General features: G+C 38.3%; 1 protein-coding gene across 4 annotated transcripts in view; it reads left to right on the plus strand.

Moving 5' to 3' along the window:
* Window positions 1-17,712, plus strand: part of CERT1 (ceramide transporter 1) — a 95,933-nt gene that overhangs the window by 211 nt on the left and 78,010 nt on the right. For 2 of the 4 annotated variants that reach the window (XM_079796304.1, XM_079796301.1), the window contains exons 1-3: window positions 302-544; window positions 5,920-6,054; window positions 15,752-15,868. In XM_079796304.1, coding sequence (XP_079652430.1) covers window positions 449-544; window positions 5,920-6,054; window positions 15,752-15,868 — 348 coding nt within the window. In that variant the 5' untranslated portion in view covers window positions 302-448. Of the gene's footprint in view, window positions 1-40; window positions 545-5,919; window positions 6,055-15,751; window positions 15,869-17,712 lie in introns of those variants that run through there. The other 2 variants (XM_079796303.1, XM_079796302.1) reach the window with 2 other exon arrangements.

Consider the following 17,712-nt stretch of genomic DNA (forward strand, 5'->3'; position numbering starts at 1 on the left):
GGGGAGGGGAGGGGAGGGTAAATAGTGGGCCAGGCAGGAAGATGGCGGCGGGAGCGGAGGTGTGAGTGGACCCGGGTGCCTGCAGCTGGATTTTCTCTTCCCTTCTTCTTCCCCTTTTCTTCTCCTTTTGAGATTGGCATCGACGGGGCTGAGTCCGGGCGGCGGCGCCGGTCGCAGCGCAGGGGTCACGGCGGCGGCGGCGGCGGCGGCTGACGGCTGGAAGGGCAGGCTTCCTTCGCCGCTCGTCCTCCTTCCCCGGTCCGCTCGGTGTCAGGCGCAGCGGCGGCGGCGCGTGGGGCGGACTTCGTCCTACCTCCAGCACCCCCCGGCACGGGAGCGGGCGCTCTTCCCTTCGCCGTCCTCCGACATTTCACCCCGGGGACGAGGCGCCTCCTCCGGCGGAGCTCACGGAGCAGGGGCCGGTCTCCTGCTCGCCTGTCGCGCCTCCATGTCGGATAACCAGAGCTGGAACTCGTCAGGCTCGGAGGAGGATCCGGAGACGGAGTTCGGGCCGCCTGTGGAGCGCTGCGGGGTCCTCAGCAAGGTGAGCCACCCGCGCGGCCGAGGGCCCCCTGCCCAGACTCACCTGCCGCGAGGCGCGCCGCGGAGGGCATGGGGTGGGGCAGGGTGGGGGCCCCGGGCTGTCCCGGAGCAGCGGCGGCGGAATGTGCTGGGGTGCGAGGCTGAGTTCTGCGGGAGGAGTGCCCGGACTAGGGATGGAGTGGGATAGAGGAGAGAAGGGCACTGTCCTCCTTGTCTGCCCAGGGGGCTTGCCGCCGAATACCGAGGAAAACGTGTCCCAACCCCGGATCCAGTTAGGGGGCAGGATGCGCACCATGACTTGGGACTCAGTGTGGCAGCTGTCCCGGGTATAGGAATCCGGGTTGAGCAACAGCGGTGTCAGAACAACTGGGTATGGGAACAGTGCAAATCGGATCTCCGAAGAGACTAGTCCAGAGATGCCAAGCCGAGTAGGGTTGGGGGATTCTGGGAACGTGGCTGTTGACACCGAAGCCGTCGCCACTAGACTTGATGGCTGAAATCTCAGGTGGAAAACTATGCCAAGTTAGATGTAGGGAGAAATCTCAATGAGGAGGACTTGGGTACTTTTTCCCTCACCACTTAACCCTGTTCAGAAAAGAGCTATTGAGTCTCTTATAACGTGATATGTACCAAACATATTCACAGTAACTTGGAAATGCTGGCATGAAGACCGACTTTTAGTCCAGGAAGAAGAGCATTATTTAATAAAATATTCTTGCAGTCAGAGGGCCAGAGTAAGGAAAGGATCGCATACCTTTCCGGTGTTTTTTAAGAGCCCTTTTTCAAAATTTTAGTAAAACAAGTAGTCACTTATAGGCTCTTTTTAAGAGAGGAGGAGAATGGGTGATCTCTTGGTAGTATGGGGTGGGGGGAGCGGGTGGTGTCTTTTGTTTGTTTTTCTTAAAGTTATGACAAGATCCACATTGCGTTTTTTTACTTCCTCTCCCTTCCTGTTAAACTTTTAGAAATGGCTGGAGCCAGCAGTTAACCTGGAGAAAGGAGGGCAGCTGGGGCGAGTCTCTCAACAAGCTGGTCATAAGATACTAGGTCATGTGCAGCTATTAAGAAATCACCCTGCTTCCAGTATACGTACTTTGGCTAAGCATTTGGGCATCATTTGGAATTGTTTCATATTAGGTGTTTATAATGTCTAGAAAGCTAGTAAGAAAAGGCCTAAGAAAGGCATGAATATATTAGAACAAAGGCTTATTTAACAAGTGTTAACTCTTATTTACATAGCAGAAAAATTATGGTGTGTGTTGATATTGTGCTCATTATTGGAATTTCAGTGAAAGGTTTTCAGTAAAGTGAAGCTCTTTGGGGTTTCTCTAGATTAACTGTATCGTGTAATTTAAGAATCTGTATTGAATTCATTTTGTAATAGGTATAAATTTTCAGATGGAATTATGAAATGGGCTCTTTGCTTCTGAGTGATTCTGGTAGTTTCATCGTTTTTCTCATTAGATGAGAAGCAGTATTTCAAATTAGTATTTTGGTGTGGTTAAGTATTTGACAAAACAAGCTGTACTTTTGATCTATTGATCATTTTGGGGGGATTAGAGTGACTAGTGGAGTCACTAGTGCTCTGAGTATTCAGAGCAGTAGAGTAGGCATATTGTATGGAAATATGGAAAAAATGGAAGACTGTCTCTTTGATATTTAAATGTGTAGAAATGTAGTATTTGACCACTTCTGTGGTAGGTAAATAACTTCAGTGTTTTTGCATACTTAGATCAACAGGAATATAGGTTTTGGTGTTATTCTTTTATTTCACCAACCATTCCACTTCTCCTTCCCTTGGATTCCCATAGCATTTTATTTGTAACTTGATTCTTTTTATTTTAAATGTAGTGGGGTTTTTTTCCTTTTGAAAATATAGCTTGGGAACAGAAATCTTTGATTCTTTTGCAGTGTCTAGCATATTGCCTTGTCTCTACTTGTTAAACAGGGACGAGAGAAGTACTTTATGACTGTAGAGAAAGGCAAAAATCTGCCTTCTAGGTATGATAATAGTTTAACATTACCGACTAAAGGGTCCTGAGGCTTATGTACTTTATTGGGTCCTCTAAAAAGAAATTATATGAAATTGCTAGGGGCCCTTCTGTCGCTTTGGAAGAGGTGAGCTGCAGAAGGTTAAGCTTTGTTAGCTATGCTTAACTGCCTCCACCTGAAAGTGCCATGTGCTTAGCAATGTTCTAAGTCTCTTCTTACTTTGTCTTAATAATTCTGAAGTAGATTTTGACAGAGAAATAGAGAGGATAAGTAACCTAATCATAGTCTCACAGTTACTAGTCTTCTGAAGGGCAATAATTGAAAGTGAAGTGCATTAAGATTGCCAGTCTAAACAATTTATGTTGTAGGCAATGGGGAGTTGTTCATGTAAGTTTCGGAGCTGAGCATTCAGTGAGATTAACATGTAAGATAAGTAAGCAAATATGCTTAATAAGTAAATAAGATTACCTAAGTTATGAAATAAAAAGCAGAAGATACCAGAGATAAGGTTATTAAGCCTTCTCAGAAATCTAGGAACCTGATAACTTAATTGGATTAATTGAAAATACAGAAGATTAGCCAAATTTAAGGGTTTAATATGCAAGAAAGATGAATAGGAGTTGGTAATAGGCTATAAAGACTGAGAAGGAACCCTCAGGAATTGAGTATTCCTATAAATATAGTAGGGGTCGTCATGATTTTATTCAGCCATTCAAATAACAAAGAAACTGAAGCTCAGAAAAGTTAACTTTTCAAAACTCCTCATATAACTAGTAAAGTAATTGAATCTCTGATTGTGTATCCACTGCTCTGTCCATACAATAATATACAAACCCTCAGTCAGGTTTGAGTCTGAATGACTGCAGAAGTCAAGGAAATAGTCTTTGACTAATAGTCCAGAAGTCAAGGAAATGGGAACTTAGGAAGAAAGTGTACCTTAAAGAAGGTGAATTGAGTTTTGTATGTAAGAATCATTATTTCAACTTTCAGTATAAGTGGTGGTAAGTCATAGGGAGTTAAAAAAAAATAAGGGAATGATGATTAGGGAGCCCTTAGGAAATAATGAGTTAAATTGCCAGCATGGATGACTGCTCAGGGAGGAGTTGTAATGATGGGGCTTAGAAGATTTAAGCCCCATCTCAAACATGCTGAGTTAGGGAATAGGAAAGTAAAGATTTCTCAATGGGTAAAGAGCCTGAGCCAATGCAGTATGTATATTTTTAACAATCTTGAATTTGTTTTTGGCAGACAATTTTGGTATTGTCTATATTTAAAACCCCCATAACATGAAAATAAGCAAAGTCAAGAATTCCCATAGAGGTTATATTTCCGCCATTGCAAGTTGATTGATTGTGCTCTTCAGTGTGCATCGAAACTTAAGCAACACAGAAACCATTTATAGGTACTGGAAACAGATAATCCAAGCATGTTTTTGAAAAACCAGTTTTGTATTAGTATATTGCTTTTGGGTTTGAAAAACAGATCTTCAGAAAAACTTGGAAAATGAATTAACTGTTTTAAATATGAAATGTTGAGTTCTGTAGAGGAAAAAAAATAAAATTGACATAGACTTAATAAAGATTAATCTAGTATTCCTATAGGAATAACTTACAACAAAAGTACAGTTTTGGCCATGATTAGCTTCATACTTCTGTTGATTTAAAAGATCTCATGCAGTACTTGGTGTAGGAGACTATGTAACCAAACTTACATTTCTATTGAATATCTTAATTGTAGCAGGGACCAAAATAATTTAAGAGCCATGAGGTGGTGAGGAAGGGAGGATGAAGGCACACAAAGAGCAAAGTATACTTTAAAAAAAACTTTATTGAGGTAACATTGTTTAATAACATGATATAGATTTCAGGTATACAATTGAAATTTAATATTTCTATACTCCATTGCATGCTCACCACCAAAAAGTCTAATTTCCATGCTTTATCATATATTTGACCCTCTTTACCCATTTCACCCTCCCACCACTTACCTTCCCCTCTGGAACCACCAGTCTGTTATCTGTATCTATGAGTTTGTTTTTGTTTTGTTTTGTCAGTTCATTTGTTACTTTTTTGTTTGACATTCCACATATGAGTGAAATCATATGGTTTTTGTTATGTTCCACTCTATCTGATTATATTTCACTTAGCATACCCTCAAGATTTATTTATCCATGTTGTCAGAATGGCAATATTTCATTTTTTATGTCTGTGTATTGCTCACGCGCACATGCCACCACACACACACACACACACCCATACACATCTTTATTCATTCATTAATGGACACTTAGCTTGTTTCCATATCTTGGTATTGTAAATAATACCTCAGTGAACATAGGGGCATGTATATCTTTTCAAAATAGTATTTTCACATTTGGATAAATACCCAGAAGAGGAATTGCTGGTCCATATGGTAGTATATTCTTAATTTTTTTAGGAACCTACATACTGTTTTTCCATAGGGACTGCACCAATTTACAATCTCAAACAGAGCAAGAAGGTTCCCTTTTCCCCACATCCTCTATAACACTTGTTATTTTTTGTCTTTTTAATAATAGTTGATCAAATGGGTATGAGGTAATATCTCATTGTGGTTTTGATTTGCATTGCCTTAATAATTGGTGAAGTTGAACATCTTTTCCTATGCCTATTGGCCATCTGTTTGTCTTCTTAGAAAAATGTCTATTCAGATCCTCTGTCCATTTTTTAATTGGATTGTTTGTGGGGTTTTGTTGTTGTTGTTGAGTTATATGAGTTCTGTCCAAATTTTAGATATTAGCCCTTGATCGGAAGTATCATTTGCAAATATCTTTACCATTTGGATGGTTGCCTTTTTGTTTTTGTTGGTTTCCTTTGCTGTGCAGAGGCAAAGCAGAATTTTATTTTATTTTTTAATATGTTTTTATTTATTTTAGAGGGAGAGGGAGAGAGATAGAAACACCAGTGAGAGAAACATCACTCCCTCCTGCATGCCCCCTACTGGGGATCAAGCCTGCAACCTGGCATGTGCCCTGACTAGATATCAAACCAGTGACCTCTTGGTGCATGGGTCGACTTTCAACCACTGAGCCACACCAGCCTGGCAAGAGGCAAAGCAGAATTTTAAACTGAAATCTGCTTCTATTTTATTCCTCAAATGTTAGAAGAATATTATATTTTATTGATCTATTTTATTTATAATTTTATAAAAAATTACTGAAAACCATTATACAATCTAGAAAATATCAACTTTCCACTTAATCATTTTTACTAATTATTATTACGTTAGAACTTTTCACATTTTGGTTTTAAAATTAGATTGATTGCTATTTCAGAAAGTTTGGATTTCTAAAATACTGACGTTGTTTTTTTGTTTTCCTCCCCCCTGCCTTTCTTCTATTCCCAGTGGACAAACTACATTCATGGGTGGCAAGATCGTTGGGTAGTTATGAAAAATAATACTTTGAGTTACTACAAATCTGAAGACGAGACAGAGTATGGCTGCAGAGGATCCATCTGTCTTAGCAAGGCTGTCATCACGGTAAGTTTCTGTTCTCTTTCATTAAACACATACTTTTATTGAGCATCAACTATACACCAGAAACTATTCTACCTACATGGTACACATCTGTGAACAAAATAGGCAAAGATTCTTGCCCTTGTGGAGTATATAGTCTAATACTTTTTTTTCATAAAGCTATTTTAGAGTGTTTACTGCTACATACTATTATTTTATATAGACATGTAATAATTATCTAGTTGATATAGCAAGCCCTTAAGGAAGGCCTTCAGAAAAAAAGGATGTTAGAAGGTTTCATGTCCATTGAGATTGGTAGGTTATTAAAAACAGTAAAGCAGGAAATTTAAAAAATACATACCTTTCCCTGGCCAAGTTGCTCAATGATTAAGAGTGTCCACCTGTGCACTGAAGGGTCTTGGGTTCAATTTCCGATGAAGGGCATGTACCTGGTTTGTGGGTTTGCTCCCTGGCCCTGATCGGGGCATATGTGATGTCTCTCTCACATCGATGTTTCTCTCTGTCTTCCCCTCCCTACCTCCCGTCCACTCTCTCTAAAGGGCAAATATCCTTGGGTGAGGATTAACAAAAATAAAAATATGTATGTTGGCATTTTAAAATTTTAACTTAAAATATATAAATCTATGTTTACCAAATTTTTTATGTATAGATAACACCATGTCTTTGGGTGTGGATTCGAGAGAAGTTGATCTTGTGTAAACTATATCCATAATACATGCTTTGTAATTTCCAGTTTTGATATCTCTAAAATAGAATAAAAGCTTAAAGATACTTTTTAAAAACTCTCAATATAGATTCTTTCTGACTTTTAATTATTTTGTTCTAATATTTTACAGATGTCAATACCTTTTAAAGGACTGACTCACCTTTACTGAGTAATTACTTGGTTTACATTCAACTTAGTTTACGTAGGAACAAACCTCTTTTTGTACTTATATTTCATACTCTTACATAATGTTTACTTAAGTTATGTAAGAAGTACAACAAGTAAACTGGCATAATCAGGTTTGGGAACAACCAACTGACCTGTTAAACATGTATCTCAACTAGTGGGATCAGAAGTGCCTGAATATACTAAAAATAGCATACAAATTGAGAGTGGTCAGCATACCTTGGCGTATTTATTAAAGAGAAAAAAAAAGTGTTGGTTAAGGCAGGTCAATTGAATGCAGGTCAATGAAGGTAGTGTTTGTAGTTAAAATCTGAAAATAGGTATATTAAAACTTAATCATAGATTTTACTAATACAAAGAGAATTCACATTATTATAGACTTTATATTGCTTATAAAAGTAGAAAGCACTTTGGATCTGTTTTGATATCTAAATCTGACTTACATACGTTTATTTTACACAATTAAGAAAAATTTTATAGTATTTTTCCTTTATTTTTCATACATTCTGCTCCTTTTGGATATTCCAAGTTGGAAAACAAAAGCTTAGTTGAATATTGAGATAGAAAAACCTATAGAGGAATTGTTTGGAAGTATTAAGAATGAAACTACTACTCTCCATTCTTAGGGACAGTTTTAAAGAACTATTTTGAGCCCGTTTGATGTGACTCAGTGATTGAGTGTCGACTTATGAACCAGGAGTTTATGGTTCGATTCCCGGTCAGGGCACATGCCCAGATTGCAGGCTCTATCCCCAGTGTGGGGCATGCAGGAGGCAGCCGATCATTGATTGTCTCGTTATTGATGTTTCTATCTCCCTCTCTTTCTCCCTTCCTCTCTGAAATCAATAAAAATATATATTTTTTAAAAAGAAATATTTTAAATGTAAGCGCTCATTTATTTTGACTGGTATTTGGTACGTTATACTGTATTTTGAAATTGTATCTAGTTTATTATTTGGGGGTTTTATTTCTCTTAAGGTAGAACATTATCCATGCTAGAAGACAGAATAGTGCATAGAAATGTACTTTCTTGACATGTTTTCCTAGGTTCCTCCCCTCCTTTTTGCATATTGCCACGTTTATTAGTTACATATTTGACTCTTTGAAAATAATATGTTGATGGTTGATGTGTAAATAGGAAGGAATGAAATTTTATCTTTATTGTTTACTAAGTAGTATTTCTAGAGTACCATGCTAGTTTATGTAGATTTAAATATAGTTTATCCTATCTTGAATTATGGACAATGGTAATAGTGCATTGTTTATTCAGGGCAAAGGAAAATTTTTAATGAACATTTACATTGCATCTGCTCAAGAAAAACTGTTTTTTTGTAGATTTTATGTTGTTATTATTATACTTATATTTGCATGCAGAACTTTGGTGGTTGTATTTTTCTTTTCTTTGATTTTTATAAAAATTTATTTGAGCCAAACTGACAGTACATGCCCAGGAAGCAAGGTCTCAAATGCTTCCTGAGAATAACAGTTTTGCAACTTCTTTTATGCATTTGAAATTAAGGAGGGAAAGTAAGGAAGAAGATTTCATGGAGGTGGGAGAAAGCAAGGCAGGAATTGGGTTAACGGATAGTTAATAAGATTCTGTGCTCTCTTCAGGGTGGTTATTTCAAAGGGTGATAACCTAGATGCACAGAAACAATGGGCAGGGCTTACTTAAGGCATAGATAAACTTTTTACTAAAGAAGTTAAATGTCTGGGGCAGGGCTACCACCATGACCTACCTAGTTACAAATTTATAATCAGATCACCCTGTGAGGTTACTTTCTTTTCTTTTTTTCTTTTTTCCAGTTTCCCCTTAGTCATACATTAATCTGAAGGATGCATTGATGACCAATCTTTTGGTTAGATAGAGTGGTCTCACAGTACTAGGGAAGGCTTATTCCGAGAAAGTCTCAGTATCAAGGGCATCTTGTTCATTGGGGATGGGGCAATACCGTAACCATGGGAGTCAGATTTTTCCCAAAAATGGAAGGCATCAGGTTGTTACCAGTATTAGGGTTCTTGGGTTTCCCAAGATAGACATCAAGAGGAAACCTTAGAGAAATTTCCAGACAGATTTTTATTAAGTGTAAGCACAGGGAGGCAGCACAGGGGAAAGGAAGGTTCTCTGAACTGGCTCAAGGGTCTGTCTCTGCTTGGCTGCTTTTATAAGTTGAGGACAAAGTGGCTTTGTGCAAAAAGGTGGGCTTGTAGAATTTTCCATGTGGGGTTGGAGAAGCAAGTAGTTAGAGGGAGGTAAAATTCTGCTTTCGTGGGCGTGGGAGAGCCAGAAAGTGGAGGGTTGGTGACATTCTTATGGTTGGCTTATTGGTGTTTCTTGTGGCTAACTGGGGTCTTTGGGATAAGGTAAAGGGCAGCAGGGTGATGCCAGTGCTGCATTTTTTCTTATCTGGCATTCTTGGGATCCTGAGCCCAAGTCCCCATGTTGTCTCAAGATTTTAATGGCCTTCATTGAGTAAAAAATACACTCTGGATCATTTCTATCCTGTGGAATATCATGACCCGAGTTTCTGTCACTTTTTTATATTTGGCATCTAGTATAACATTAACATAAGTCATGAAAAGAATATTAACAATTATCTTATACATGTTCAGTAATCATAAATAGTTTGACTATATAGAGAAACTCAGAGAATAAATATATTATTGTGACTAATATCATTAGCATTCAGGTAAAGATAATAAAATGTTTGCTGAGTTCAATATCAATTTGTAGATATACAGACCTTATTGATGTCTTGGGATAATTGTCTACCTCTGGTATTGGCAGCTTCTTTTCCTCAAGGAGTCTTTGATGTCTGTAGGCAGGAGTAAGATATCCATTCACAATTCGGTGCCTGATAAGGTCCCATCCATTGAGGTTGGAGAGTGTCTTTTATTTGATGCTGTCTTCAATAAACAAAATCTCAAGGTGGCAGTCAACTGATCTTTAAAGTGTCTGTCTCCTGGGAGCTCCCTGTGAAAAGAAGGTGTTACCAACTTGGCATTTTCTTGAAGTGACTCTTATCAAACCTTGGCAATGGTATAAGATGTCTCTTTTCAGTAATGTCAGCTCTTAAATTCCTTCATCTAAATCTAGTTTAAAGATAAGTGATGCATGACGAAATGCAAAAGCTGGAAAACGGGGAACCAGAGAGCAGGGGAGAACCCGACAGTCATCTTTGGTTTTTCATAGCCGTGACTTTTGTTTAATTCACAACCATGTTTTCCCATACACTATACCTTAGAAGTTTTCCTACATATATTGAGATTTCTAACCCTTAAAACTTAAATTTCTCATGAAAATTAATAAGTAAGCAATTAGCATTCTTTAGCTTGGCAACTTATGAAGACATTTTATAAACTCTAGAAATATATTTTTATAGATTTCAGAGAGAAAGGGAGAGGGAAAGAGAGATAGAAACATCAATGATGAGAGAGAATCATTGATCGGCTGCCTCCTGCACGCCCCCTACTGGGGATCGAGCCCACAACCCTGGCATGTGAATCAAACCATGACCTCCTGGTTCATTGGTCGACCCTCAACCACTGAGCCATGCCGGCCAGGCTTTTCCATTGATTTTTAGAGAGAGCAGGAGGGAGGGGGAGAGAGAGAAAGAGAAACATCAGTGTAAGAGGACACATTGATTGGTTGCCTCCATCAAAGGTTCTGGGGATTGAACCTTTGATGGGCAGGCTGACGTTCTAACTGCTGAGGCGCACAGCCAGGGCCTGCCTTCTTAACTCTCATCTCCAGCAAACTCCCTCTCACTGTGTCACCTCCAATCATGCTATATATCTCTTTCGGGATCTTACCTAGGCTTGCTCTTTCCTGCTCTAGATCTTTTTTAAAAATATATTTTTATTGATTTCAGAGGAGAGAGAGATAGAAGCATCATTGATGAACCCTAGCCAGTTTGGTTCAGTGAATAGAGCATCAGCCTGCAGACCAAAGGGTCCCAGGTTTGATTCCAGTCAAGACACGTACCTTGGTTGCAGGCTATTTCCCAACTTGGGTCTTGGTCAGGGCTCATGCAGGAGGCAACCAACTGATGTGTTTCTCTCACATCAATGTTTCTCTCTGTCTTTCCCTCTCTCTTCCACTCACTAAAAATCAATGGAATAATATCCTTGGGTGAGGATTATAAAAAAGAAAAGAAAAGAAAAAGATACACCATTGATGAGAGAATCATTGATCAGCTGCCTCCTGCATGCCCCCATGACCTCCCCGTTCAACCACTGAGCCACACCGGCTGGGCCCCTAGATTTTTACATGCATTCTCCCCCCCCCCACCCCACCTCCCAGTTCTTGCTTAGAGAGAGAAAGGGAGAGAGTGAAACATTGATTGGTTGCCTAACCCAGTGGTCGGTAAACTCATTAGTCAACAGAGCCAAATATCAACAGTACAACGATTGAAATTTCTTTTGAGAGCCAAATTTTTTAAACTTAAACTTCTTCTAACACCACTTCTTCAAAATAGACTCGCCCAGGCCATGGTATTTTGTGGAAGAGCCACACTCAAGGGGCCAAAGAGCCGAATGTGGCTCGTGAGCCGCAGTTCTGCGGACCAGGGGCCTAACCTATGTGCCCCAACTGGGAATTGAACCTGCAACCCAGGTATTTTCCCTGATCGGGAATTGAACCAGCAGCCTTTTGGTGTACAGGAGGATGCTCAATCAACTGAGCCACTCCAACCAAGTTACATGCTGAATGTTTTCCTTTCTTTCCTTCTTTGTTCATTTCATTTCATCCTTCCCTTGGCTGAAGTATTATTTTTTGGAAGCCTTCCCCTGATTAGGTTACTTCCTTTTATTATAGGCTTTCTCAACATGGTGTACCTTTCTTAACTATGGCTTGTTATATTTGAAGTTTTATATTTTGTGTGTAATTATTTGGTCAATGTGATCTCTGCAAAGTTAAGGATCATAGCAGTTCATCCTCAGCATTGTATTCTCGGTGCCTTGAATAGTGCTTGGTAAATCATAGGTGTTCATAAATGTGTCATTGGTTGGTTATTTACATAGATAGAAAAATAAAATGAATGGTTTAGATCATGATTGTTCAGTAGAAATATAATGTGAGTCACAACTGCAGGGATGGAAGTAGGAAAACAGAATCAGACAGCCTTAGGGGGTTATTGCAGATAATTCAAGTGAAAGATGATAGTGGCTTGGACCAGAGTAGTAACTGTAGAGATTATGAGAAATGATTGGATTCCAGATTCATTTTGAAGATAGAGCTGACAAGACTTGCAGATTTGCTTGTGGATTCCTTATAGGGTGTGAGAAATGAGGAGTCAGATGATTTCAGGTCTAAGCAGTTGGTAGTTACCATTTCCGAAAGTTCAAAAGCCTGCGAGAGGAGAAGTTTGGGGAGGGAGGCATATCAGATCAGTTTTAGATATATTGAGATGCATCATAGGCATTTAAGAGAAAATAATAGAAGAGGCAACTGAGTGAAAGTCTGGAGATCAGGGAAGAGGGCCTTTTGATTTTTCAACTATTTATGGCACCTACCCCACCCAATCTTTTCTATAATTGACAAAATGGTGATTTTTCAACTCTACAAACTCCTTCCACATTTAAGTCAGCACTTTTGTCCTTTAACAAAAGTATTACATGTGATTTATAGAAAAATGTAGTATAGGCAAATTAAGGCAATTAGTTCTAATCATACAATTTAAAAGATAGTTACTATTAATCTTTCTTTCATACACTAACTTTATTAAAATTGCTGTATAATCCATGGAGTAGGTATTCTGTTCAGCTTTTTTTTTTTTGTAGTTATTAGACATTATTATTGAAATGAACTTCTGTGAACTTATCTGAGATATATACCATTATGATCAGGATATGGGGGTAAACAATTAAATATCAGGAAAACTCAGAAATTTTAAGAAATAATCTAAAGAATTTTAAAGAATATGCTAGGATGAATTTTGGTAGTACCACAGTTCCGGTTGAGTGGGATGTAGTATCATGGAAGTACAACTGAATAGAAAATTTAATTATACTATATTTTTTCTAAAGAAAAACTATTGCTGTATCCTATATACACTCCCTGCCCTCTTTTTAGCCCCATTTGCACCTATTGAGTATTAGTAATTTACTGGTGAGACACAACAAAATGGATGAGTCTTGAAATTGTTATACTGAATAAAAACAGTGAAGCATAAAGAAATATGTACTATCTGGTTCTATTTACATAAATTTATTAAAAAGGCAGACAATATTATAGTAAATGAAAGCAGATCCTTGGGCTACTTAGGACAGTAAACTGATTAAATTTTTGCTTTGTTCTTCAGATAGTATATATGCTTCCCTTCTTCCAAGAAGCTTTCTTAATGACTGAACTCTATTCCTAAGATTTCTGAATATTTGGCATTCAGTTAAATTTATAGTAATTGTATTTATGGGTATTAAATGTCTTTTATATATTTCTGTGTTGCTAATTATTGAACAGGCTATGCACTGGTTTTTTTCCTTTTGCATCGTTTTAACACACACTACCTCCTACCATCTATCTATCTATCTATATCTATCTATCTATATATCTATATATCTATATCTATATCTATATCTATATCTATTTATATAAACAAACTAGAGGCCCAGTGCACGAAATTCGAGCACTGGCAGGGGTGGGAGTCCTTCAGCCCAGCCTGCGCCCTCTCACAGTCCGGGATCCCTCGCTCCGTACCGCCCACCTGCTCACTGCTCCTTACTGCTCGGCTCGCTGCTCCTTAGCAATGCAGCGGAGGTGGGAGAAGCTCCCGCCACCGCCACTGCGCTCACCAGCTCTGAGCCCAGCTTCTGGCTGAGCAGTGCTCCCCCTGTGGAAGTGCACTGACCACCAGGAAGCAGCTTCTGCATTGAGCATCTGCCCCCTGGTGGTCAGTGCACATCATAGCAACCGATGTTCCACTGTTTGGTCAATTTGCATATTAGGCTTTTATTATATAGGACCTATTCTATATAATAAAGATGTAATATGCAAATGGTCATTACACCATGAAGCATAACAACCAACTGCGTAATGACTAGATCATGGATCAGCAGGAGGGTGAGGCAGCGAGCTACAAGCGGGCAGAGGAGAGCTACAGGAGGGGGCAGAGCAGCAAGCTATTAATGGGGGGCAGAGGGAGCTACATGAGGGCGGGACAGCGGGCGGAGAGCTACTGGAGGGCAGCAGTGAGCTACTGGCACACAGATTCACGCGCAGAGCTACTAGTATATATAAAAGCCTGAGCGACTGGGTGGCCGGCAAAGTAAATTTTCTTCAGCAAATAAATTTTCTGTTACATTGATGACTCTCTGTACTCTATCCAGTAGACAAAGACATGGCATATGTGATGTGATTCTGTAATATTGTAATTCATTTATTGGGCAAAAAATTAAGATATTAATTTTATACATTCTTATGAATAACGTAAAACACTAAACCAAATAGTTGACATTTTCACTAAGTGTTTACGTTTTGATGCAGGCAGTTTCCACTATCTAACATAAGTCTGATGTATTATTCATTTTATCTTTGCTTTTCATTGAAAGCTCTCCTGACTGTTACTATCAAAGACATATAAAAGCCTAGAAGTTAATTTGAGATACTTAAGAGGAAATGTTAACAATTTTGTGATAGAATGTAAAAATACCTTGTTTATAAAATTTATTGAAATCAAACTCTTTATGGTGAGAATTTACTTTTGAATAATGGAGGCAGGGAAAAATGTAATAAATGTCTTTCCTAAGACTTATTTTGGACCTTTTTCTTAAATAAAAAAATATCTTTTTTATTGATTTCAGAGAGCGAGATAGAAACATGAATGAGCCGAAACGGTTTGGCTCACTGGATAGAGCGTCGGTCTGTGGGCTGAAAGGTCCCAGGTTCGATTCCGGTCAAGGGCATGTACATTGGTTGCGGGCACATCCCCGGTGTGGGGTGTGCAGGAGGCAGCTGGTCGATGTATCTCTCTCATCGATGTTTCTAGCTCTCTATCCCTCTCCCTTTCTCTCTGTGAAAAATCAATAAAATATATTTTAAAAAAGAAACATGAATGAGAATGATTGATCGGCTGTCTCCTGCACACCCCCTAATAGGGATTGAGCCCGCAACGTGACGTGTGCGCTGACCGGGAATCAAACTGACCTCCTGGTTCATGGGTTGACATTCAGCCACTGAGCCACCCCCGCTGGTCTATTTTGAATCTTTTTTAATTGTGCTTTCAGTAATGTTTCCATTAGTTTAGCTAACTAAAAGCATTTGATGAAAAACACTTTTTTTGAAATATATTTATAGTTTGTGTCACCTCATTTGTAGGAATGGTGAATGAAATTTATTGTTTGGTAACTATATACCCTTGTTGTACTCTTCATCTGAGGAATCTTCAAAAAATTACTTGAGCCCTGTCCGGATTGCTTAGTGGTTAGAGCGTCAGCCCGTGAACTGAAGGGTCTCAGGTTCTATACAAGGGTCTGTACCTCAGTTGCAGGTTCTATTCCTGGCCCCATTTGGGGCGCATATGGGGGCAACCAATCAATGTGTCACTTGCGATGTTTTTCTCTTTCTCTCTCTCTCTCTCCTCCCTTCCACTGTGTCTGAAAAATCAATGGAAAAAATATACTCAGGTGAGGATTTTAAAAAAAAAAGAAACAACAAAAAAGTTACTTGAATAGAAAACAAAAGAATAACAAGCATGTCCCACCAGCCAGAATGGGTTATGTTTATGTTTTTTGCTGTAGAATATACTTCTAAGAATATAATCTAAGAATATAATTAGTTTTGCTTTTCATTTTCTACTTTTTTCTCTACAGCCCCATGATTTTGATGAATGTCGATTTGATATTAGTGTAAATGATAGCGTTTGGTATCTTCGTGCTCAGGATCCAGATCACAGACAACAGTGGATAGATGCCATCGAACAGCACAAGGTAGGGTCTCCAGTTTTACTTGTCCATCTTGAGATATATATAATGTGTGTTACTGAAAAGTTGTACATTGTTTGGGTGGTAAAATTAAAGCAGTACAGAATTAAATTTGTGAAATACTTTTATTTCTAAAGAACTTTGCTGTGATAAATATTTTTAATTGTTAACTAAAACAAAATATGCTCTTTTTAGTAAAAGAAATGTTGATTTTTCCAATTTAGGATTTGCTTCAAAAAAAAATGCCATTTTAAAAAAATGACATTTATATGATCTAGATAAAAGAATTTTTGAAACAACATTGGATTGTAAAACCCTAATATTTTAAAATTCCAATGTTAGGCTCATAGTAACCATTTGGGTAAATTCTTAGTGTAAACATTTGCAAATCATTTTTTTTGTAAGTATGAAAATATCTGGTAATAAACCTTTAGGATGTCATTTTTATATAAATATATAAGCCACATTCTTGTCATTTAAAGCTAGTCTTTGACTCTGCTATGATATTAATAAATCTGCATTATTAGTTAATTCAGTATGCGATGGTAAACCAAGGAATAAGGAAAGTTATAAATTTACCATGCCACTCCTGAGTGACTTCAAGGGAACTTTGCACTTGTTCACATACTTGCCTATACTTGTTCATTTGGTTTTTACAGAGTTATAGTTGAAACGCCTGTTTTGGTTGAGAGGTGCAAAATACGTACACACACAAAGCAAGAAAAACCAGTCTGACCTGGGATACCACAGGCACATTCTTCTTGATATTGATGATACACTAGCTTTTATTGTCTGATTATTGATTCTGAATTTTTCCCAGCCTAAAGAAAACTTGCTGTGATGTCCATCTTTTAATCTCTGTTTTAGCTTTAGTATTATATTGGTTTTTGAAGTTTTGTGGTCCTGGCTGGTGTGGCTCAAATGGCTGAAGCGTCATCCTGTGCACCAAAGGGTCACAGGTTCGATTCCCGGTGAGGACACATACCCAGGTTGCAGGTTCGATCCCCAATCAGAGCGAGTATAGGAGACAACTCTCTCACATCAGTGTTTCTCTTTCTAAAATAAAAATAATAAAAAATAAATATTTTGTGAATCTTAATTATCTTTGTATTAATTTAGAAAAGAGTCTAAAAATGGGAACAGTTTTCTGTTATTTCAAAGAGAGATGAAAAATAAAAAATATAATAATAGTAAAAAGAGATGAGAATTACAAATTCTCACTGCTTTGGAGCCAGGCCTACCTGGAATCAGACACTGCAGCCTCTGCCAAGTATAACATATGTGACCCTTGGTATGATAATTCATCTCTTAGTGTGTGTAAGGAATACATGGGATAATATATATAAAGTTACTTACACCACAGTGGCTGATATATCTTCCCATTCATGACATAGCTACAACTAAATTATACCATGTTGTTTCTGAATGAAGAGATCTGCATTCAGTGAGAGTTGCTAAATGTGCACATAAGGAGAGTGGCCTAGTTTGTGAATTTAATCAGGGCCAGCCCTCTTAATGATTAAAGATGTTATTAAGTAGAACTAATTTTTATTTTTTTAACTGGGATGATTGTTAAAGGCTTAGTTGTTTTAGATTACACGGCTATGTTTTTTCTGTTTAAGCACACTTTATTTTGCTTGTTTTTCTTAGCATGCTTCCAGTTTGTGTTTTCTTTTTTAATGAAGACATATACATGAAGCATATATTTCTTTCGTATTTTTTTTTATATATATTTTATTGATTTTTGACAGAGAGATCAGGAGAGGGAGAGTTAGAAACATCGATGAGAGAGAAACATCAATCAGCTGCCTCCTGCACACCCCCTACTGGGGATGTGCCCGCAACCAAGG

Source organism: Cnephaeus nilssonii (assembly GCF_951640355.1).
Source record: "Cnephaeus nilssonii genome assembly, chromosome: 2".
Taxonomy (NCBI): Eukaryota; Metazoa; Chordata; class Mammalia; order Chiroptera; family Vespertilionidae; genus Cnephaeus; species Cnephaeus nilssonii.